At 31.6% G+C, this 26,513-nt stretch overlaps 1 protein-coding gene across 1 annotated transcript; it reads left to right on the top strand.

The window, feature by feature from the left end:
• The first annotated feature begins 403 nt into the window (after positions 1-403).
• LOC148304229 (uncharacterized) lies at positions 404-7,189 on the top strand. Its single transcript, XM_088268683.1, has 3 exons — positions 404-509; positions 5,068-5,727; positions 6,531-7,189. Exons 1-3 carry the CDS (start codon positions 461-463, stop codon positions 6,740-6,742), a joined length of 921 nt encoding a protein of 306 aa, XP_088124809.1. The 5' UTR covers positions 404-460; the 3' UTR covers positions 6,743-7,189.
• The last annotated feature ends 19,324 nt before the right edge of the window (positions 7,190-26,513 follow it).

The following is a 26,513-nucleotide window of genomic DNA, read 5'->3' as shown; positions in this document are numbered from 1 at the left end:
CGAACAATTTAGCTTTAAAGTTTGAAAGATCGGAGTAAAACATATTAAGGTGGGTACAAGTATGTATGAGGAGATGCATGAATGTGGAAATGGTGACGATTATTGGCAAAAACATATCAGCATGGTATTCTGTTCTCTCTGCCTGCGGGGAAGCGACGTGATAGTTAGTTAATTAGTTTTTAGATTTTTTATATCAACTTGTTTTGAAATTAATAGTGATTCTGATGTTCTTCATTGTATATTACTTCTAATAGCTGAATTTTTCACTCTCGTAGATATGTGTTCACAAATCAAATCGTGACAACCATTATCTTTTCCTCAGTTCAAACTGATTATCTATTTAGATATAAACAAAATTAGCGAGCTGATAACGAACCAAAAATCAATAAAAGGGAGTTTACGAGGTTGCACTTAAGTTACTTGTGAAGCTGCGAGCGAGGGGATCACATCATCAGCCATCATGCTGTTCCCGGTCACTCTGGTGATGGTGCTACTCCTGGCTCCTTCAGGTTCAAAGTGCAATTTATTAGTGAATATTCTGTGACGTTTTTACCCCTAAGTCGGCTGCCTGCAGGGTGTCATCCCTAAAGAAGAATTCGGACTTGATATACAGAAGATACTCTCATAACGACCATAATACGTACCAGATTGTTGCTCGTTAAATGAAACACACGAACATTTTTTGTTTTTACTTGCGCGGAAGTCCCCGCTCACGAGTAAATGCCGTGCAAAAGGGACTCGCCCTTTCTCTGTAACTCATTATGCGAAATATCGCTTGTTAAGGGAGCAACTTTTTCACTTTTTTTTCTCGCTATGCGAATTACTTGTTACGAGAGGTGCTTGTTATAAGAGGTTCCAATGTACTCGCCTTAAATCGTCAAATTTTTGTTTTTAAACATATATTTCGTATTTTATTTATTGTGTCGGCATTAACTTTGTGGTAAGACATGTTACAATGATTAAAGCAAACACTCATTTTATACCACTTGAGTTTTATTAATAACTACATGTTTCGGAAGTTAAACTTCCATCATTCAGGTCTGTATAGTAACTATACATAATAAGTTATTATACAGACCTGAGTGATGGAAGTTTAACTTCTGAAACATGTAGTCTTTAATAAAACTCAAGTGGTATAAAACATGTAGTCTTTAATCATTGTACTTCGTATTTAATTCATTGTGTATTTAGATTCAACTTATAATAATAAAAAAAAAACTTATCTGTCCACCTGCGTAATAAAGTGGTCAGCACGTTTTACTAGCGTGCTGGAGGTTCCGGGTTGGCTTCCCAGAAGGATCAAGTTATATATAATATTAGTGAATTTTCACTATTTATTATCTTGGACTGGTACCTGAAGCGTAGAGCTGATCACTGTATTCCTCCCTTTACTTTACGATCAAGATAACACTGCTTCTAGGCGATGCAATGCCCCATGTACTATTGGGTAGGAATAAGTGTTGGAAAATTTTTATTGTACGGTAAAAAAACTTGGGTAACTCAGGAAAATGTACCGCGGAATATATGTTTAAATATTTTTCCTCTAAATTGGATTTTTTGGCTTGATATAGTATGTATATTATTAGAGATGTAGATGGATATATTGAAATGAAAAACCTGGGTAGTAAAAACATATCGCTCACTCCTTTCAAGAACGTCATTAATCAAAAAACTTGATTTTTCAGGAGAACGTTTTTAAAGATTAAAAATATAATACAATGTATTAAAAATAAATATCAAGCCACTTATTGAAGTTTTTACTGTACAACAGATCTTTTTGGTAAAACCTAAAGGTTCTTTCTCCATTTAAAAAATATTTAGTATATTTAAAAAAAAATTAAACAATACCTTTACTTCGAAAAGCAAAAACAACACTTTCTGCCCTGTAGCGGGTAAATATTAAGTTAAAAATATATACTACATTTTCTGGGCATTCCGAAAACATACACAACTGAAAATTGACAATTTTTGATTTATGACGTTCTTGAAAGGAGTGAGCGATATTACATAACCAATATATCGCTACAAATGCTGCATCGGGGATTTCGACGCAGACAAGCTGGTTTTTAATTATTTATATTTATAACATTATTGAGTAATATAACGATATATATACAACGTTATTGAGAATATCAATCAATGATGTTATTCGTAATTTGCATCCTTATTCATTCAAACCCTTATCCGCACCCCAATGGTGCATAGGACACCGCATCATACAAATGCAGAGTTGTATTGATCATTAACACATGAAGGAAAGGTGATCAGCCCTCCGCTTCAGGTCCAGGGTAATATGGAATAAATATTAGAGTGAAAAAATCACTGATATTTATTTGACCCCCTTGGGAATCGAACCCGTGACCTCCAGAACAGTGACGTAGTGTAATGGTCAGCACGTCTTGCATCCTTATAAGAAAAGAAATATTTTTATAATATTCTATTTAAATGTTTTTTTTTATCCATTTAAATTGCGAAATCATACGTAGAAATGTTCATCATTTCTGATCTTCACACGATTCTATGTATTTAATTTTGTTCTTTTTATGCACTATTAGCAGGAAAGCAGTATTTATAGCCACATTTAAATGCGACTAGGTTTACTTTATAAATAATCGTATTATTTCAAGAAAAAAACAACCGTCGGGATAAGATTGACGTGATTTACAGTTTAAAAATTAATTTACGCCTATAAAAAAAAGAGCGCCATTTTTTTATTTCAATCTATCAGTATGATTCATTTATTAATCTCGGCTGAAATCACAAAAGAACTCATATTATATCTAATTGTTACGTAATATATCCAAAATAAAACAAAGCCATAGAAAGGAGAGTGAATGCTGGGAACAAAGTGAATGGTGCACTGAAATCAGTTATAGCAAATAAAAACCTATCAGCGGAAGCTAAACTGGCAGTGCGCAACGGAGTCCTGGTTCCAACCCTAATGTATGGAAGTGAAACATGGAGTTGGCAAAAGAAGGATGAAAGTAGACTGAATGCAGTCGAAATGCGATCTCTCAGAAGAATGTGCGACAAAACGATGTATGATAGATGTGCGAATAGTGAAATAAGGAAGGAATGCAAAGCTGAGATGAGCATTATCGATAAAATTAAGAAAGGTGTTTTGAGATGGTTTGGACATGTAGAACGAATGAGTGAGGAAAGAACGGTAAAACAAATTTATGAGGCGAATGTTATTGGGAAAAGAAGCAGAGGAAGACCGAGAAAAACATGGCACGATCAGGTATGCCAAATACTTGAAAGTGGTCAATCGGCGGGTATGTATGAGGAGATGGACGAACGTGGAAGAGGCGAAGAATGTTTGCAAGGACAGAGTGGTGTGGCGCTCTATTCTCTCTGCCTACTCCTGCGGGGAAGCGGCGTGATGGTTAGTTAGTTAGTCAAAACAAGGTTTGTTGCATTGAATTCTACATTTATTTATGTATATGTTAATACGTGAAGCGTTTCGTCTTCTTAGAACATTATCAAACACTGGCTAAAAATATTTATGAAATGTCCTTATTTACTAACAATAATTGCTATTATTATATTAGGTCTAGGAGTACATATAATGGTTAGTATTTCGGTGGGTAATGTGGATTTCTATGAATGTTAAGATAAGCAATGTAGTTAAAAATCCATATGTAAAAAAATGTAAGTTATCTCATACCATCTCAAATTCATAAAATCCACATTTTCCACCGAAATATCCACCATTTTATATACTCCTAGACCTAATAATAGCTATTTTTGTTAGAATATAATATTTTAAGTCAGTGTTTGATAATGTCCTAAGAAGACGAAACGCGTCACGTATTAACATATACATAAATAAATGTAGAATTCAATCCAACAAACCTTGTTTTATTTTGGATATATTACCCAACGATTCAATATGGAATTCTACCAACTGTCTGCAGTTACAATAAATAATATTATATCTTTTCGGTATACTCGACTACTTTTGTTACTTCTGCCAGCTCTCATTTAATTTTGTTTGTGGTATAATTTTAGTTTCCGAAAATACTTTATCTGTAGACAGTTTCGAAATGCCTTAAATTGGAACAAAAACTTTGATTTGATACGTATAATATAATTGCTTTAATATTTTTAGTGGTTATAATCAAAAGCGTAATTTAATTTATGTCAATTTGTTAATTTTTGCCTAAGTGTCATTGCCGTCTATTAACGTTATTCAAGCCATTTTCTTAATCGCATCAAACTAGTTAATATATAAATTATATCGAGAAATAAAAATACTTTGTATTCTGATCCACTCACATTTTTATTTTACCAACTAGTTTCGGCAACAACCTGTTGCCCTCTTCAGGGTTACATTTATAACTACATTACATTTGTAACCCTGAAGAGGGCAACAGGTTGTTGCCGAAACTAGTTGGTAAAATAAAAATGTGAGTGGATCAGAGTACAAAGTATTTTTATTTCTCGAAATAATTTATCAAGATGATCCACAAAGTTAATGCTTTTAATATTCAAAACATAGTTAATATATTATTAGATTAAAACCAATATTTTTAGCTTTTCCACTTTTTTTACTTGACCAGCGACCGGGTTTCGTCGTTATAAATTGTTATGTTATATATAAAACAAGGCAGGAGTTGATAACCATGATTTGATATAATTTTATTGAGAAATTAATTTATTTTTTGACATCTCATCAAAGATGAAGAAGAATATGGAAGTCTGGGCATTTACGGGGCTTACAACCGTCAATTGGAGATAATCCAGATTTTGTGAACAAGTATTTGGACACACTCAAAATGTTGTAAAGAAATTAATTTCATGGTTATCAACTCCTGCCTTGTTTTATATATAACATAACAATCTGTATAGCCTCCCACCAGTCTGATGATGTCGGTAACGACGAAACCCGGTAGCTGGTCAAATAAAAAAAGTGGAAAAGCTACAAATATTGGTTTTAATCTAATAATATATTAAAAATGCAATTCCATCACGAAGTGTCAGTGGATAATATAAATCTATTTCAAACTAGTTAAGTTTAATTTGATTTATCTAAAATAAATATTACAATATACGTTTTTATTACAGGAAAATCGTTAGAATGCTACAATTGTGATGGTGTAGAGTGCAATGATGATTATAAGGAAAAAAAATTGGAATGCGGATCTTCACCACCAACAAGCCCTCCAACCAACCCCCCAACAAACCCTCCAACAAACCCTCCAACAAACCCCCCTACTAACCCTCCAACAAACCCTCCAACAAACCCCCCTACTAACCCTCCAACAAACCCCCCAACAAACCCCCCAACTAACCCTCCAACAAACCCCCCTACTAACCCTCCAACAAACCCTCCAACAAACCCTCCAACAAACCCCCCTACTAACCCTCCAACAAACCCCCCAACAAATCCCCCAACAAATCCCCCAACAAACCCTCCAACAAACCCCCCAACAAATCCCCCAACAAACCCTCCAACAAACCCACCTACTAACCCTCCAACAAACCCTCCAACAAACCCCCCAACAAATCCCCCAACAAATCCCCCAACAAACCCTCCAACAAACCCCCCAACAAATCCCCCAACAAATCCCCCAACAAACCCTCCAACAAACCCCCCAACAAACCCTCCAATAAACCCCCCAATCGCACCAGGACGATCATTCAGAAATCCAAATGTATTTTCGGTCAGAAGACTAAAGGCGGAAGAGGGTGATGAATGGAGATGCATAAAGGTTGTGTACAAAGGTAAGAACTTATTTTTATTATTTAGTCTTTTTATTCTAATATTTTTTTCTTGGATAAATTTAAACAGATAATATTTGTATAACAAGCCTTCGAATCTCACTAACTCGAAACTTGTTTTCAATACCAGATGTCAGCACTGAGATTTAGTGTGAAATCTCCTGTCAAATGGATTGTGGTTTGTTGAATGGTCAAAAACTGTGAATAGTGAATGAAGTGATACATAGACATAGACAGGTCGCAAGACCTGTAAATACCCAGATTGATTTAATAAGTTCTTCGTCTGTGTTGAGAAATCAATCAAATCTGTAATTTAAAAGGCTTCAATTGGATGTTGATGCGCCACGTGAATGATAAACGGTGCATCTCTCACATTAGTTATTGACTCTGGATACAGACTACTTTATACGTTATGAGATGTTACGTCACTCTTGTCTCAATTTTGTAAATGATGATAAAAGAATAAGAAGTGTCCCTTGGAACTACATAAATAAAACCAAACCACAAATTTTCCATTTAACATTGTATATTGTGTCACAAACGTCACAAATAAGCTATTTATTGAGCAGAAACTCTTTCATTTGTATGTGAGGTCAAAATTCTGGATTATAATCACATACATGAGAAATGCTAGAAAATAACCTTTTCATTTTATTATATATAATTGGTGATAATCCAGATATATAAACAAGTATTTGGACATACTCAAAATGTTGTACACAATGGATAATTTATTATATTATGTTTAAAATTCTGTTTTTTTATTCCTACAATAATAGTTTAATATTACTATTTTTCATTTGTAGAAGAAGATGAGACGAGAACGAAGCGAGGCTGTCTCAAGCTGGAGGAAGAAGATGTTAATAACGACATCATCTGCAAGAAGTTTTTGGGAAATGAAAGGGATATCAATGGCTGTGGAGTCTGCAAGGACAACCTTTGCAACTCGGCGGGAATATACAAACTGTCTTTTGGATTATTCTTCTTGATTCTTTTGCCGCTCATGCGTCTGGTGTAATTTTCGCATAATAAATTTGAGTGTAATTTTCATTCCTCATTTCAAAAAAAATATATATTTTTATCTATTAGAAAGGTTCCAAACGGTAGTCACAATCACTCTAATGCCAACAATTTACTAGCTACCTATTTAAAATCATCGTCTGGCTTCATAAACATTATTATTCAGTTTTTTTAACACAATAATATTTTTTACAGCATAGTAATAATGTCCTTGCATAAGAAAAGACTTTTCGTTTAGCACTTATAAACAGAACTCAATATGAACCTGTTTCAAATTAGGAAAACGATAAACCATGAACAGATCACCGTATTTGTTGTTTTTGCCTGAAAAGGTATGATAGAAGACAACATAGGATTTTGTTTTACTAAACAATAATTATTTTGTAATCAAGGATGTAATAAAAGTTCAAACTAAAGAAATTACAAGGTGATTGTGGTAATGAAACGATTTTTTACTATTTTCCCTAGCTGATCAGCACAGAAATATCCTACAATCCTAAAAATATTGCTAAAATAGACTAAACATATATTTTTTAATGCAATAAATTATTTTTTTAGGTATTAATCTTAATTACAAAGTATAATCTTTATTTCCCATTCGAAGTATATTTCATTGCAAAATGTTTACTTTTTATAGGATACTTAAGTATTATTTATTCTTAAATAAAATCAAGAATGTTCATTTTAGTATAGGTAAATCAGTATTATTAATTTATATATTGGTTATGATAAAAAATGGACGTTCATACCAGCACTTAGAAGTAACTTAAATTATGATAAATAGTCGTTGTTTTAATGTACCATAATAAAATTCTTTGTGAATTTAAAGATGAGTGTTTTAGAAAATTTAACAAATTTAAAAAATATATATATTTATTTATTAACTTATTTCTTTTGTCATTTATTACAATAACATTTTGAAAGCAAATTACATTTTATTTACCATTTACATGTTAATCAAAAGGGAAGAAACAACCATTTTTTATTGGCTCTAAAGATTTATAGTATTTCATTGACAAATCTGTCATCAATACAGATTATGTCATCAAAATAAAACATACTAAAGATGGATTACAATTTTTCGTGACAAAGATATCCCCTCTAAAAATGTGGAAAAACAGTTTGTTTTAATACCTGCTCCAAATTTACACATATATACAACATTTTGAGTGTGTCCAAATACTTTTTCACAAATCTGGATTATCTCCAATTATAGGAGTTATTTTTCATATTATTTTTTGATACCTCAACAAAGATTAAGAACAATATGGAAGTCTGGGCAGTTACGACCGTAACAGTCTCGTTTAAGTGATTCAACATTCACCAATTCTACCCATGATTGACAACAAAACTACTCAAATTTTACTCAAGTTCTATGTATATGAACCAATTTAGAAACATTGTTCTTGAATCACTAGAACTTATTAAGTCGATCGTTAATTTTACGAAGGCAATACAAAGTTTTGTTCGCTAGATTCTTAGATATGAATGTACAGATACACACGCTACTAATCAAGCATGCTCGTTTACATAAATTGATACTAGTATGGCCATAAGCAAACCTGTTCAGATTCGTTTAGAGTATACCCCTCATGCTTAAAAATCGTCAGTCGTTCGATTTTTGCATGCTTATGTCTACCAAAGTACGTACACACATGTTACTATTTAGCAATTGCTCAATAATAGCATGTATATGCTTTAACCCCTTGTGTGATTTGCCCGAATACTATTCGGGTAAGTATTTTGCTAATACAGTGATTTGCCCGAATCCAGTTCGGGCATATCGTACACAAAACTTTTTATAGTGATTTGCCCGAATCCAGCTCGGGTCATTCCCCCACAAGTTTAGAGAACGCATCGCGCGCGTTGAGTGATACGTGTCGTATTTTCACTTTACTGACAATTCGACGTACAATGCCAACACTTATCCAAATCCAAACTTAATAGTGAAAAAAAAGGGTGGCTTTTTGACCCGCTTTTTTCCAAGAGGTTGACCACAGAAGTGGTTAATAATGACCATATATCGCTCACTCCTTTCAAGAACGTCATAAATAAAAAATCGTCAATTTTAAGTTGTGCATGTTTTCGGAATGCCCAGAAAATGTACAATATCCTAGCAAAAGTGGCATATTTTCAACTTAATAAAAAGTGGCATATTTTGAAGAAAAGGTATTGTTTAATTATTTTTTGATATTTACTAAATATTTTTCAAATGGAGAAAAAACCTTTAGGTTTTACCCAAAAAGATCTGTTGCACAGTAAAAAGTTCAATAAATGGTTTGATATTTATTTTTGATACATTGTATTATATTTTTAAACTTTAAAAACGTTCTCCTGGAAAATCAAGTTTTTTGATTTATGACGTTCTTGAAAGGAGTGAGGGATATGTCAAGACCAAAGGAACCCAAACTTATTTGACCCATGACCCCCTTTTAGATACAAAACAACACAAGCCCCCCTGAAAATTTACGTTTTTTAAATTAAGTAAAACATTGTGTCGTAATATATTTTTTGGGTTATTTTATATTTTTTTGGTTTTGTTTTGGCACTTGTCGACCGACCGTCACAGGCCTCTAGCGGTCGACTCATGAACTACTTGTGTAGGGATATGATTTAAAACAGTGGTTCTTAGCCGGCGCTCCGCTTTAATTAAAAATGTGTCATTATATAATATATACGAGTATTAACATCATACTAAGAACGATTGAAAATATCATGGGAGTTATGTGTAGGAATTTATACATACGGTGCCCCATCAATGGTAGGTTCATTGAAAAGATGTTTGACCCTTGCCAAGAAATGGTATTATATCGCTTACTCCTTTCAAGAACGTCATAAATAAAAAAAACTTGATTTGATTGAAAAATATAATACAAGGTATTAAAAACAAATTTCAAGCCACGTATTGAACTTTTGACTGTGCAACAGATATTTTTGGGTAAAACCTGAAGGTTTTTTCTACATTTGAAAAATACTTAGTATTTTCAAAAAAATAATTAAACAATACCTTTTCTTCAAAATGCAAAAACAATACTTTCTGCCCTGTAGCGGATAAATATTAGTTATAAAATATGCCTGTTTTGCTGGGATATAGTACATTTTCTGAGCATTCCGAAAACATGCACAACTGAAAATTTACGATGTTTGATTTATGACGTTCTTGAAAGGAGTGAGCGATATGCACAAACTGTTTTTTGTTACCCTTGACAAGAAAAAAAATCTATGACATTATATCTTCACACTGTTTTTTGCAAAGAGAAAACTAAATGTCCAAAACGTTACCATTTGTATGAAAACCTGTACTATACAAAGTTGTAAATAACTACATCAAATCGAGATTTTTAAAAACATGTGTTTATTGTATTATATTATTGCTACTTTAAATCATGTCGATCTTACGGTACATAATACTATCATGCAGGGCTTTTTTTTAAACAATAATGGTCCTGGAACTCACTTATGTCAAGCTTTTTACAACAAAAAAATATATAAATATTCATTATAATACCATGTTTTATAATTTTGACGAATTATATGTATAAATATATATATTGTAATTACGCAAGCACAAATATTGTTTCGTGTAATTGAATTTGAAAATTTAAAAAAATATATCCGTAAAAAAATGTGCCAAAACGCTATTCCACCGCGTTACATGGAAAATGGTCTGCAATCACGTATCGTATCTTTTTTTTGTCTACTTATCAAATATATTATATTTATTATCATTATAACCGAATGTTTTCTTTACTGGGGTTTAAAAAAAGAAATGTCAATACTTACACAATTATGTTCAAGAAAATATATGCAATTTTTGAAGTAGATATTTTAATAAATTTACGCCATCTCTGTGTAAGTAGCGAAATGACTTTGATTTTATGGCCGGTATCTGCAATTGGTTTCATTTAAAATTGTCAGTTTCCTTTATGGAAAATTTTATATTATGTTATTTTTATGTTGACGCATATGCCACATGAATCTTAGAGGTTTTACTTCAAGGTTTGCAATAAATATAACTTAATTAAAATAAAAGTAGTAAGTAGAATGCATTTCCGAGATTGGACTCGATTTTAGAGGAAACCACTCGATTGCAAAAGGATTTCATGAAAAAAATAAATTAAATTTAAGTATACTTTTTATCCACAATATCTAAATGACCTCTATATTGATGAATTGCGTTACAAACTTCGCACACACGCTCGCATTTTTGACAATGTTGGCAGATTTGCTTTTGGTCAGTTATTTTGTGGTTTTGGAAAATGTTTCAATGAAAACTTGCCTTAAGTTTATTTCACTTAAAATTTTTAAGGCTCAGATTTCGATCGATTTAAACCAGAACGCGAACAGTTGGCCGTGTTTCAGCGCGCAATTAAAAAAAGAAATATGATTGCATTTGACTTTTATTTATATTGAAAATACATTTTAAACATTTTTGTTGAGTGCTTACTTTACAATAACTATTTTTTTTTAAATCATATATTTATTTCGAAGAAAAACTTAACTTTTCAATTTAACAATATTTTAAGAAAAAAATTAATTACGTCAAATTTTCTTCTTCTTCAAACCATTATCCGCACCCCAATGGCGCATAGGGCACTGCATCATATAAAAGCAGTGTTATCTTGATCGTCAATACATATGATCAGCCATCCGCTTCAGGAACCAGTCCAGGATGATATTAAATAAATATTGGAGTGAGAAAATCACTTATTTGACCTCCTCCCCCCTGGGAATCGAACCCGGGATCTCCAGACCGGTAGCCGAGTGTGCTGACCATTACACTACGGAGGCGGACGAAAGATTTTGTATGTATATTAGATTGAATTTTTATACTGACATTTCTTGTTGGAACTGTGTCAAATAAAATTCTAGTGGAAAAAATACATGGTTGTTATTTTATTCTGTATGTATATTTTATGAGATGAAAATGATTTATAAAATGAAAGAGTGTCAGTTTGTGGTAAAACTTATCCATTTTTAATTAAAATTTTCATAGTAAATACCACTTTTTTTTGTGACACGTGTTTCGATGCATTCCGCATCATTTTCTAACACCGTTAGGGCGTTTATGCACTACACGGAATTACACGGAATTTTACCGTCCAGCACGTCAGTTAGCTTATAAAACGGATGATTGGCTTAGATTGGCTTGTGCTTTTGTACATCTTTCTTCGGATCGGTGCTCTTGATCAGTGCGTGAACACGTTGCGCGTAAATTCGATTACGCTAAACTGTCGTAGTCGTTTTCATTTTTCAAAACCGGTCTGCCGGACGGTAAAATTCCGTGTAGTGCACAACCGGCTTTGCGGTGTTCAAAAATGATGGGCAATGCATCGAAACACGTCTCACAGTAGATTTTAAGAAATAGTGGTATTTAAAAAGTAAATTTTAATTAAATATATTATTTCTTGAATGGTTTCCGCAGATACTTTGGTATATTTTATAATATCTTTGTAAAATTAATAAACTTTGTTTTCACCATTTTTTTTATTATTACAATTCAACCTACCGGTTTCAACAATACATTGTCATACAGTTTTCTATATTTCACAGTAAATTTTTTGTACATTTTTACTTTATTGGCCATACTCGTCAATAAAGTAGAAATGATATCGGCGAGTACGGCCAATAAAGCAAAAATTTACAAAAATTTACTGTGAAATATAGAAAAGTGTATGACAATGTATTGTTGAAACCGGTAGGTTGAATTGTATTAATAAAAAAAGTGGAGAAAACAAGTTTATTAATTTTATAAAGATATTAAAAATATTATATTTAAAATAAAAAATATAATACATCCCATTCGTATTAGAAGTTTATCACGAACATTAAAAGCGTTAATTTATCAGTCAAAAATAATAGGAGTTAGGGCGTGGTCACGTGGCATTAGTACAAGGTAGTTAGTTACAAGTAAACCGCTACTGCTAATCTACATCCGGTAAGAAACGCGCATTAAACTTAAATTTCAGAATAATTCCGGAAATCACGACGCAATGTTATTCCATTTAGTTCTCAAATATCAATATTGGTATTATTAGAATCCAGTTAAAATAATTAACGGTGGCCAATATTTTGCCAATGGTATTAAATTGACTTTACAAAAGGAGTAATGGATCATTCTCATGATGTGTTATTATTGGCTAATAAATTAATATGAAAAATCACAAGACTATCGGTAGTATTTTTCATTGAAATCTGTAGAGAAGTAAGGGAGATATGAAGGTTTATACTTTAGATATTTTAATAAAATGAAAAACGGACACCGCTATACGTCATAAAATTTTAAGTCATCGGGTGTGTTGCGGGGCGTATCCCTTTATATAGCTGTAATAGTAGAAGTGTGGATTCGTTTCTGTGACGTCATTCGTTACCAACTTACGAAAACAACGTTTTTACGAAGGCGAATTTTGCAAAAGAAAACGATGAATGAAAATATTGATTATCGATTGTTATACACACAATACGAGTCTTACACAATCCTTTATAGGTTGAGTATGTTAAATTAGATATTCTTCCTCATTGATAATTCCATATTAACAGTCTCAAATATTTTGTCAATGATCTTAAATTGACTTTACAAAAGGAGCAATTCTCTAGCCATAAAAGTTTTTTTTCGAAATACTTATATAGTTTTGACAAGAAAAGAGTTATTGAAAAGTAAGGAATTAAAAATGTATTTTTTTTCTTTATGTATTCTAACAAACCAAAAAAAATCCAACATACATTTTTTTTAAATCGGGCGCGAACAGACATGTCGCCTCTCCGGTGGTCTCCGGTGAAATGAATTCTATGTTAGCGAATATCCCCTTAATGCTGTCAGTGTTTTTTCATTATTTTTTTATCATTAGAAAACTGCAGACGCAAGAAAAACGAAACACAATAAAACTTTATGAGGTCCTATTACAGGTTATCCATATACAACATTTTGAGTGTGTCCAAATACTTGTTCACAAAATCTGGATTATCTCCAATTACAGGAGTTATTTTCATATTTTACATCTCACCAATAGATGTCTCTAGTGAAGTTCTAGTGATTCAAGAACAAGGTTTCTAAATTGGTTCATATATAAAGAACTTCCAAGAATTTGAGTAGTGTGGTTGTCAATAATGGGTAGAATTGGTGAATGTTACACGTGTAAAGTGATCACTTAAACCAGCCGATGACGGTCGTCAGCCCCGTAAATGCCCAGACTTCCATATTCTTCTTCATCTTTGATGAGATGTCAAAAAAATAATAATAATAATAGGTTATCTATACATGAAAAATATTATCTTTATTTAAAAAATGGTTAAGCGACACAAAGTATTTAATAAATACAGTATGCTTATACTACATTTTGAGGATGTCCAAACACTTGTTCACAAATCTGGATTATCTCCAATTAGGATTTATTACCCTATGCACCATTAGGGTGCGGATAAGGGTTTTATTATATTATACATAGTGTCAGACTGTGGTACCGTGGTTAGTGTCGCGGACTCTTGAGTCAGAATTCCTCGGTTCTAACCCACTCTACCACAATTTGATACCTATTTCTAATAATGAGCCGCTTAGGCTCACATAAATAATATGAAATTGCAGTATTTTTGTAAATAATATAAACAAAAAAATAATTCCCTTTAATAAAAATAAAATAAAAATATTCTTGACACTTGGAATCCTATAGCCGATGGTGAAATTACTGATCTTCTGAAGCCTCTGCAGAATCTTTGATTCGCCTCATTTTCAACTTTAAGGTGGGATATTCGATAGCCTGCAACTTAATTTTCTTTAAACCTAGGTAATATTCAACAAAAATAAGTTTCTTCGAAATAAACATATGGAAAAAAAGAGTTGAAAGGTAAGAAGTAAATTTTTGTAATTTTAAACATGTTTTTTCAATTTATAATATATTTTTTAAAAATCCAATAAATGTACTTAGTACTTATATGTATTATTTGATTGCATGCGTTCTTACGTCCGTCTCCTAGTGCTTCCGTTCGCGTTCTGGCGTTAAACTTTTGAGATTGTTTTAAATCTCAGCCTTCAAAATGGATAGATATTACCACAAATTGACTGCCAAATCAGTTAATGAAAAAAATAAAACATTCACTGAGATTTACTAAGCGTGCACGCGTTTACTAAGTATTTACAACATTTTGAGTGTGTCCAAATACTTGTTCACAAATCTGGATTATCTCCAATTAGGATTTATTTTTTACATTATTTATGACATCTCAGCATAGATGAAGAAGAATATGGAAGTCATAGCATTTAAAGGACTTACGATCGTCATAGGCTGGTTGATGTGATCAGTTTACTTGTAATTAAAAAAATGCAAGAGCTCAGTCTTTTTTTGAAGAGGCACATCGAAACTATAATTATAATTTTGCCATATCAAATTGTATTTATAAAAATAACTTGAATTAAATAAATAAAAATAAATAAAAAGATATTAACATATCGCTCACTCCTTTCAACGTCATATATCAAAAATCGAAAATTTTCAGTTGGGCATGTTTTCGGAATGCCCAAAAAAAGCGGCATATTTTTAACTTAATATTAACCCGCTACAGGGCAGAAAGTGTTGTTTTTGTTTTTTGAAGAAAAGGTAGTGTTTAATTATTTTTTTAAATGTACTGAATATTTTTCAAATGGAGAAAAAAACATTCAGGTTTTACCTAAAAAGATCTGTTGCACAGTGAAAAGTTAAATAAATGGCTTGATATTTATTTTTAATACATTTCATTACATTTTTAAACTTGATCTCCTGAAAAATCAAGTGTTTCGAATATATAACGTTGTTGAAAGAAGTGAGCGATATGTACATTCACAATATAGACTAGATCACAAGTTATTGAATCCAGAATATCGTATAAGCTTCCTACGAAAGCGCTAAAGTAGGTACATTTCACGCAAGGCACATAAATTTATAAGATTTACGAATTACAAATGTAATATTTGCGAACTTTTCCGGTTGAAAGTCAGGGACATAGTAACATTACAGCCCCACCCAACTTGCAAGGTTACTAGTTCGGAACCATTCAATGCCAGTTCGTTGTCCGCCATAAATAAATAATAATAAAAAATCTAATTTGGTCGCGTACTCAATTATGTAAAAAGCTATTAGTATCGACAATAACGGCGACCCATTTATCATCAACGCAGTAGGCTTAAACAGAGTGATAAACTAAAACTTGGACGGCAACCAATTAGTTAAAAAAAAAAACTATTCTCGTGTATTTAGCAAACTGACAACTGTTTTATATTATACTATTACTAGATTAAACAAGTCACATAACTTCTACAGTGACTTCAAATACTGTAAGTATGTATATCATTTTTTGTATAAACTCAAAAGGGTAAAGGTTTAATCTACTTTTTATGAACAATTTAAAAAAATCTTATTAATCTAGGATAAAGATTTCGGCTGGTTGGTTCAACGCCTTTAAGGCTCGGCATTCGTTAAGCCGCAACTTGATTTTCTCTTAACATTTTACGTAATTGTTTTTTTTTCTTAAAACACCATTATTGCGTGGAAAAAATAAGTTTTTCTTTGAAATAATTATATGGTCTTGAAAAGAAAAGAGTTATTGAAAGGTAAGGAGTTGAAAAAGTATATAAATATATTTTTTCCAGATATATATACATATATATATATATATATATATATATATATATATATATATATATATATATATATATATATATATATATATATATATACATATATATATATTTATATATATATATATATATATATATATATATATATATATATATATATATATGTATATATATATATTTTTTTTTAAGTTAACCTTAATGTGCTTGCTATAATGAAACACTTTGCAGTTGATCATTTTGGTTCTCTTTTCCTTTTATATTCTTATGAACCACAGACCATAAAAAACGTCATTAATACTGTTAATATTTTGAAGCAAAATAAAGAACAATGAAAATCAAGAAAGAATCAAAGTGCATGTAAGTAAGAAAGTAAGGTAAAGATGAGCTTCATTAAGGAACAAAAAAACAGCTTCCGGACGTAGGGAGCGAAAAAAAAATTGTCCGGGAATTGAACTAATAGGAAGACAGGGAAAATATACATTCTAACGTTAGGCAGCGCTGAGGGGATTTAAAAATATACAATAACTCGTTTTCAGAAATTGTAGGAATACTATTTAAACCTTTTTTACCTATAGTTTTAGGAAGCACTGGACGAAAAAGTTTAAGAACCATTGATATAAATATTTATAAGAAACTTTGCTTTACATTTATAAACGTAGGTTTGATTTACATAACTGATGAATAATAACTCTTTCCTTGGTGATTTTTTCTGGGTATAACAATTTTATTACGCGGGGTGTCGATAGATCAAACAATATATATTATAAAATGACATCCTTTCACCGGGTGACTGCCAAATAAATTTATTTAAAAAAAAAAATATAATACTTATCAACCTTTTTGTGAAAGCAGGCATGGTTACGAATATCGTTGAGATTTATATAATTTTATTTATTTTTACATTCGACTTCTTGTACAGAATATATATGCATTGATGGGCTATTTTTCAAAAACGACATCTTCCAACCAACCAAATACCGGCTTGTGGTCAAAGTTTGAACCTTGTATAGCAGTGTATGGATTTAAGGGTGAGGTCCGAAACGTTAAAATTATGATGCGACCGGCTCTACGAGAAGCCAGACGTATTGCTGCGCACATAATTTTTTTTTTGCAACATTTATCGGAACATTTTTTTAAGTATTTACATTGAAAAATATTTATTATAATTATTTTTATCTCCTTACCTTTCTTCAACTCTTTTCCTTTCATGACCATGTCGTGGGTATAATGGCAAAAAATGTTAACTCTAAAATCCCTGTTTGAATAATCCCTGTTATTTAAAGCTTTTAGCCTAAATAAAATACCCTTTATTAAGTTTACAGTTGAATTTACTTTTGAAACCACATATGATAAATATGACATTTTAAACTACTTAGTGCATATTGCCATTTTATAGAACGTTGAAAACTTTACCCATCATTAAGTCAAAATATAATATTTTCTTGTTAACGTTTTATGCCAGTACCCACGATATGTTAAATATATAAACATTTATACATATATATATATATATATATATATATATATATATATATATATATATATATATATATATATATATATATATATATATATTTAAATATATATATATACATATATATATACATATATATATATATATATATATATATATATATATATATATATATATATATATATATATATATATATATATATATATATATATATATACAGTGATTTGATGACTTATGAAAATTAAAAAAGCACACAAAAGGATTTGAGTGCCAAAACAAACAATAAAATCAAAAGAACTAGAACTGACGTCGCAGAATCGATTCCTGCCAATTGCGAAATGAATTCAAGATTAATTTTTAACTGGTCTGAGTGTTTGTGATTTTTTTTTTAATATTAATCTTCCCTATCTTAACTCAACCTACTTACTTAAAAGCCTCTTAAAATGGATACTGCGAGTTATTACAAAAAAGAAAGGTTTTTAGTATTATATTTTCGTTTGATATATCGCTCACCCTTTCAACCACGTCATATATCAAAAAACTTTATTTTAATGTTTGAAAATAGAATAAATTGTAGGTATTAAAAATTAATATCAAGCCTTTTTTTGAACTTTTTACTATGCAACAGATCTTTTAAAGTAAAATCTGAATGTTTTTTTTCCATTTACAAATATTATGTATATTTGAAAAAATAATTAAACTATACCCCTTCTTCAAAATGCAAAAACAACACTTTCTGCCCTGTAGCGGTTAAATATTAGGTAAAAAATATGCCGCTTTTGCTGAGATGTAGTACATTTTTTGGACATTCCAAAAACATATACAACTGTAAATTGACGAATTTTGATATATGACGTTGTTGAAAGGAGTGAGCGATATGTCAACGCCTATTCCCCAATTTAAGGTCTAATACCATTAATTATAAAAACTATCATATAATTATAAGATTAAGACTGGCGTGTATATTTACTTGTACTACAGCTTTCCTTTTTCATGGCACCTAAACTTATATTTGAAATAAGTATTCAAATATAGTCTGGTTGAGTATGATTTATTTAATCGTTGGAAAAATTTACTATGACTAAATTTTCTGAGAAGGGTAATTATAACGTATGGTAATGTACCTCACAAGATGGACCCCATTTTTTTTAAGATGGTGACTTTGGGAGAAGTACAGAAGCGTCTGAAGACCTCAAAAGAGATGGTGCGATGACATAGCCGCTGTGAGGGGTAGAAACTGTCTTCAAGTAGCAACCGACCGAAGGAAACGAAAAGATACAAGAGGCCTATATGTACAGCAGTGGAGGACAAATAGCCCATGAAGAAGGAGAAGAAGTTACTGTGCTTATATGTATCATAATACCTTCATTCTCTGCCTTCAAACATCTCAATTTTGCATATCCAGATAGGCGTTTACAAGCGCTAACAAAACATGAAGAATAAAAACTAATAGCGTAATAGACAAAAGCATTGAGGTGTGTCCGATACCACTTCTATCCATCCGTGACAACCTTCGGATTGGAAACAAAACTTTGAACTTGTTTGGTGACTGATGAATGATAGCGTCAACGTGTTGCCTTATAGATCGAGTGATAACTGTCAACTGGTAGTGTACGAGATTCGAGTATGTATCACATACTAATTTGTGGAAATGTTCAACCCGGCTGTGGCCGCAGGCACGAGGAAGTGGCTGCAAGACAACACCGAATCCAGAGTGAAAACAAGATCCGGATTAAATATTAGGTACTTACTTTTATATCATAAAGTCAGTTACACACATCAGCGTAGGTATGGTTTAAACATTAAACTAAATTGACAGGGTTATTCATACCACGTATTTGACATCCTACCTATAATAGGACACTGAAAAAAACATGTTTAAGCCAAACATGCCTCAGAATAATAGTCCCTAACATTTTTATTGCCGTGGAGCGGTCAACGTTTGATAATTTAATGTTGACCATTTATATTATAGACTGTTTTTATAAATGTGTTCCAAAAATTGAGTACTTTGATTATCAATCATGGGTAGAGTTGTGAATGTTGTTACACTTGAGTAAAGTGATCACTTAACCAGCCTATGACTGGTCGTTAGCTCTGTAAATACTCCATATTCTTTTTATCTATGCATATCTCCGTTTCACGAGCTAGCAGGGTGGCCAACCTCTACTATAACGACGTAGTATAAATCCAAGTGATGTTGAGTTATCTTAGTATTATATCTCCTAAATGACGTTACTAATTCTGATATAACACCATAAATCCAACGTCGTTAAAATCCGCACATATATCCTGACCTTTCGGAGGAATTCGTAATAAATCTGTTTATGGTGTTGGCGATAGCGCTGTAGGAATATTAACAATAAAAAAAGAAATTCATATGTTGAAATTAGCCAAAGCCCGACTCCGCGAGAATAAATGTCACTTAGTCGGCCGTGACGACACGCGAATCTGGATTATCGGCTACCCAAGATTCATATGTATTTATATATTAAATGTTAAAATCAAACACTGATATTTAGAGTCTACTTAATTGTATTTTATTGTGAAAAAACATAAAAATAAAATTTGTGATAATTGTTTCGCCTTGTTATGGCAAACTAATGTCATAACTAAACAAACAATTGTCAAAAAAATATCATATGTTTTTAGCTAGAAATTACAATTTAGTAGACTCTAAAAATCAGTGTTTATTTTTAATATTCAATATGTAAATTGAAATGGAGTCTTGCAAATTAAACGCCAAATCTATAAATTCATATTAATGTTCAACTTATATTCAAAGTGTATTTAAAAATTTTACCAATTAATATACGTTCACGTTTTTAGCAATTTTGACTGGACTGATATTTTTAATTAATTTAAATGTTGATATACAAAATACGAGTAAATACTTATATGAAGGCAGTAGAGGTAGGTAGTAAGGTAAGCTAGGTACTACTTAGTAGGGTAGGGTAGATACTGGTTGCGTTCTTATATGTCACGCGGGTTAGTTAAGTTAGGATAAGCACTGCTTTTCTGCCTATATGGAATGCATGCTCCTGTGAATAGGGCACTGAATCATATACAAGCAATGTTATCTTTATCATTAAATACACGAAGGAAAGGTGATTAGACTTGCGTTTCGGGTACCAGTCTAGGGTGATATTAAATAAATATTACACTTAAAAATCACTAATATTTATTCTTACCTTCTTGAGGATCGAACCCGGGACCTCTAGTATGGTAGCCTAGCGAGCTAGCCAATATGGAAGCGGACTTAAATAGTGATAATATTTTAATAAAAAGTCATAATTTCTAAAATGATTAACCTAAACGGATTTTTTAAATATTGTTCTCTCTCTCTGGTCTCAATCCTGCGGATTGGTCTGTATCAACAGATGACATCATAAATATTGTTATTTTGTTTGTAAATAAAAATAAGATTTGACACTGACAGAAACATCCTCTCTCTGGATGACTACCAAATAAAAAAATATATTGGGTCTAAAAAAATAGTCTTAAACTGTAAATGAAAAACAAACCTCGCAATGATCACGTTCTATTTAAACGAAGAAGCACTTTCAAACTTTTATTGATGTTGCCAGGACGCATTACGGCAATGAAAAGATAATACAGGGGGGGGCCTATTTTGTGTCTGAAAGGGGGGTCATGGGTCAAATAAGTTTGGGATCCTTCGCTTTTAACACACATGGTCATTATTAACCACTTCTGTTGTCTTGGAAAAACTGGATCAAAAAAGCAACCATTTTTTTTCATTATTATATTTTGAAATATAATAAATCAGTATAAAACATAAATAAACAATATTAGGAAAGAAAAAAAAGCAAAAAAAGAATGGATAAGAATGGTGGGGGAATGACTGAATGGGTTCGGGCAAATCGCCATAAAAAAAATTGTGTAGGATGTGTTTTTGCCTAGAATTTTCACTCATGAATTACATGAAATTATAGTTACTTTAAACATAAAGAGTAAATCCACTCACGAGTAGACATAGGCTACGAAACTTAAAAAGTTGAAGCCTGAGCAGGGTCATGATAAGCTGTGTTGCATAAGTCGTAGGTAGATTTCAGAGTCACTTGGACGTTAGGTAATTTTTTTTAAAAAGTGGGCAGTAGGGTAAATCACTGTGTCAGCAAAATACCTACCCGAATTGTAATCGGGCATTGAAAGCTGTCCCACCGCATGCCCAGATCTGATACAGAAGCATCTAGGCTTCCTGACAGATCTGCTTTTGCTAAGCAATATTTTTTTGAACTATGTTGCAAAATTTATTGAAAATGTGAAACAATATAAAATTGTATCCCGATTTTACTGTGAATTTACATTTAAAAGCTTTCAATATACCTGTCACTGTCAATCTAAATAATACAAGATCACCAAATTTTCTAGAGGTACCCCAGTGTCCGAGTGTTGGGAGGGTCCGACACCTTGCGGGAAACCCGCCTGGCACAGCGCGGGTGTAAACTGTGCACCTTCGAGTTAAGCTTAGACTATGATGTTCTCTGCGTTAATCTAACCATGTTGGTGTGAAAGCACTAAAATAAAGAATTGTAATCGGGCAAATCACACAAGGGGTTAATGAGCGGTCACTTGTCCGCAAGACAGCATCTGACACGCGTCCGAAGGCCACGCCCAGGAGGCTGAGACAATAAAGAAGTAGGAACTGTTTGAACTTACCGGTGGGGAAGGAGTTGTACAACCGATATTGTGACACGCAACGGGTGGAGGCTGAGACGGAACCTTGTGTTAGGAATTCCATTGCTTTCCGCTCCAGATTGCGATCTGTTGTCCGCTGTGACCTCGGAGCTATATGGAGAACGTGGCATTTATTGTTGACACTATTCGTATCGAAACATTATCATTCCGTATACTAATGTATGTACAGGACAAACTCGTACATTCAGATTGTCGCAGATATTTTATTTTATTTTATTTGTTCGGGAATTGTACCTACAGCTTTACATTTGAAAAAGTATATTATAAAAAAATATTTGCATTAGTTACAGAGGAAGACCGAGGAAAACTTGGCACACTCAGATATGTCAAATACTTGAAAGCAATAATAAAAGTTGTAATAATCATCGGGTATGTATGAGGAGATGCATGAATGTAGAAGAGGCAAATAATGTTTGCAAAGACAGAGTGGTGTGGCGTTCGATTCTCTCTGCCTACCCCTGCGGGAAAGCGTCGAGTTGGTTAGTTAGTTAGTTAGTTTCAGTTACTTAAACAATAATAAACATTACACTGTCCGCCTCCGTAGTGTAATGGTCAGCACTCTCGGCTACCGTTCTGGAGGTCCCGGGTTCGATTCCCAAGGGGGGTAAAATAAATTTAAGTGATTTTTTCACTGTCATATTTATTCAATATTACCCTGGACTGGTACCTGAAGCGGAGGGCTGATCACCTTTCCTTCATGTGTAAACGATCAAGATAACACTGCGTTTATATGACGCAGTGCCCTATGCACCATTGCGGTGCGGATAAGGGTTTATTATTATTATTATATATTTCATCAACAAAAATAGTTACATTAATAAAAAATAAAGCCAATTAAACAATTCCACATTTATGTTATAATAACTATTAAAACAAGATATAAATAAAAAATAAAAAAAAGAGTGGGAGTGTATGTGTGAGGAAGAGAGTAAAAGGGTAAGGATATGGTATAAAAAATAGAATTTGCAGGAAGGAAAAGGAAAGGAGAGGAATCGATGAGAGTGGTTAAAGGATTTTTTTCTACGTAAGTTTTACTGGACTCATTTATTACTCATCTTGAATCGCTGTGTGCACATTTAATCAATTTTTCTGACGCGACGTCTTCTAAAGAAGGTATTGGTATATCGGCTTTCCTAAAACTTTAATGGTCCAATTAGTATCTGATAATATGTAACATTTATATTCCTTATATCATTTTTAATCTAAAAAATAAATAAAAAAAATACAAAAGTATTCAGTTATAGGAAATGATTTGCTTACTTAACTTATGGGTTTAATTTTATTTGAAATTTTACGTGTGTTAAATATTGATTTGTGGTGTATTTTTTGTTTTTTACGTACTTATATACATAAAAATATTTTAAAATACACTCAAAATTGATGTTGTACGTTAAATAATTGGGTCTGTTTGAGTATATAAATAATACGTGTAAAATAATAAATAAAATAAAAAATTAATTAATATTAAAATATAATAAAATATTTTGATATTGAGATTTATTAATTTTTTAATTTGTTAGTTGCCTTAGAAAATTTTACTTGCCTATTATGTACAAGGATTCATAGCATATTTAGTTTATATCCATCAATCAAGATCCATGACATAGCTCATTTATTTATCTAATTCGTTTTGTCACATTTTCCAAATAAGACACCACCAAATCCGATAGATTCTCATGTCCCATTGCCTCATCAATTTTTGTCAACTGAATACCCTCTTTTGCACATTCTCCTTTCAATTTAAATCTCTCCCTTTGAAATGATAAGAAATATACTGTAAATGGCACTGTAATTACAAGTGTGATTGAGAATAAGAATCCTAAAATTGAAATAGAATCACACTTTCAGATACTGACTTTAGTGAAAATAACATTGATTCCTCTTTTTTATTGGAATAATTGTTTTTCGCTTGAAACGATATATTTAAATTTATTTTTTGACATCTCATCAAAGGTGAAGAAGAATATAGAAATACAGGAAGTCTGGGCATTTACGGGGCTGACAACCGTCATAGGCTGGTTTAAGTGATCGCTTTACACACTGCAACATTCACCAATTCTACCCATTTTTGACAACCACTTGGAAGTTCTATATACATGAACCAATTTAGAAACCTTGTTCTTGAATCACTAGAACTTCACTAGAGACATCTATTGGTGAGATGTAAAGAAGCTTTTTACTAAGCAGAAACTCTTATATTAGTATATGAGGTCCGAATCTTGGATTATAATATGTATTATAATATTATTTGGACACACTTAAAATGTTGTAAAAAAATTTTTTTTTGAGCTCTAAAACGTACAAGGTGAAATTGTAAAATTCGCCCATTCAATTCGCTGGCTTTATAGAGGTTCGCGTGCTTAGACACACTTACCGCAATAGTCGTGACATCCGTCAATCACTACATCATTGGATTAAAAAAAATAACACGGCATCGCAACCCATTTACAACAATTAATACAAAAGCTATGTGACATCCATTCAGACATTCTTGTTTACAGGACCTACACGTACTTCTACAATTCACCAGCTTGATGTCAACTTAATATAGAAATAGACAAAGAAACGTATACAATGCTAGATAGATCACATTATATTTTATCTACAAAGTTGCCTATATGGTTATAGCGTGAACCGCTTTGGGGAAAACCAAAATCTATATAATTGTAATGTAACCAGGAAGAACTCAATGTAACCCGGACACTCAATCAATGTTATTTGATTCCGGTGGAATTTATTTTATTATTTTGACTGCAAAGCACAGCTTTTCAACTACCCGGACATTTACTTTTTAAACTGTAGGTTTATTTGTTGTTTTAAACTGTCAATACATGCAGCGGAATTACAATACATGCATTATATCACCTCGCAGCGGAATTGCGTTAAATCACCTGGTTTTTATGAGAGGAAAGTTTTACACTATCTGTCGAAGTACAAAATCAAATTAAAGATTAATTTAAATATGTGTTAATATAACATATACAGGGTGGCACAAAATTAATCACTTTCGATTTATTTATTTTTTTGCAAATGCAATCATATTTGACATTTATGAACTAGACAGGTGTAGTATACAAATAAATTCAGAGTGGCGCAAAACTAACCTTCCAATTTTGTTTTTGAATACCCTTTTTTTATAAATAAAAATTTAAAAAATTGTGAAGTGGATATTTTTTTTAATTTTTTATTATTTAAAGTAAAGAGGCTGCTTTATCAAAAGGTGACAAAATTCTCTTTACTTATATATATATATATATATATATATATATATATATATATATATATATATATATATATATATATATATATTTATATATATATATATATATATATATATATATATATATATATATATATATATATATATATATATATATATATATATATATATATATATATATATTATTTTTTGACATCTCATCAAAGATGAAGAAGAATATGGAAGTCTGGGCATTTACGGGGCTTACGACCGTCATAGGCTGGTTTAAGTGATCACTTTACACACGTGTAACATTCACCAATTCTACCCATTATTGACAACCACACTACTCAAATTCTTGGAAGTTATATATATATATATATGAACCAATTTAGAAACCTTGTTCATGAATCACTAGAACTTCACTAGAGACATCTATTGGTGAGATGTAAAGAAGCTTTTTTATTAAGCAGAAACTCTTATATTAGTATGTGAGATCCGAATCCTGGATTATAATCACACACATGAGAAATCAAGTATTTGGACACACTCAAAATGTTGTATATATATATATATATATATATATATATATATATATATATATATATATATATATATATATATATATATATATATATATATATATATATATATATAAATTTTAATTATAAAATAGAAAATCACAAATTTATTACTTGAAATATAAATTATAACAACATCTTCCTTGGGATGGATTGCCAAAAAAATGGATGTCATGACTATGAGAATG

The sequence above is a fragment of the Brachycentrus maculatus genome, unplaced genomic scaffold (genome assembly GCF_059751285.1).
Source record: "Brachycentrus maculatus isolate JH-2025_06_01 unplaced genomic scaffold, ASM5975128v1 h1tg000326l, whole genome shotgun sequence".
NCBI classification, from domain to species: Eukaryota; Metazoa; Arthropoda; class Insecta; order Trichoptera; family Brachycentridae; genus Brachycentrus; species Brachycentrus maculatus.
The sequence above is the reverse complement of the archived record's forward strand: the minus strand, read 5'-3'. Positions and strand labels throughout refer to the sequence as shown.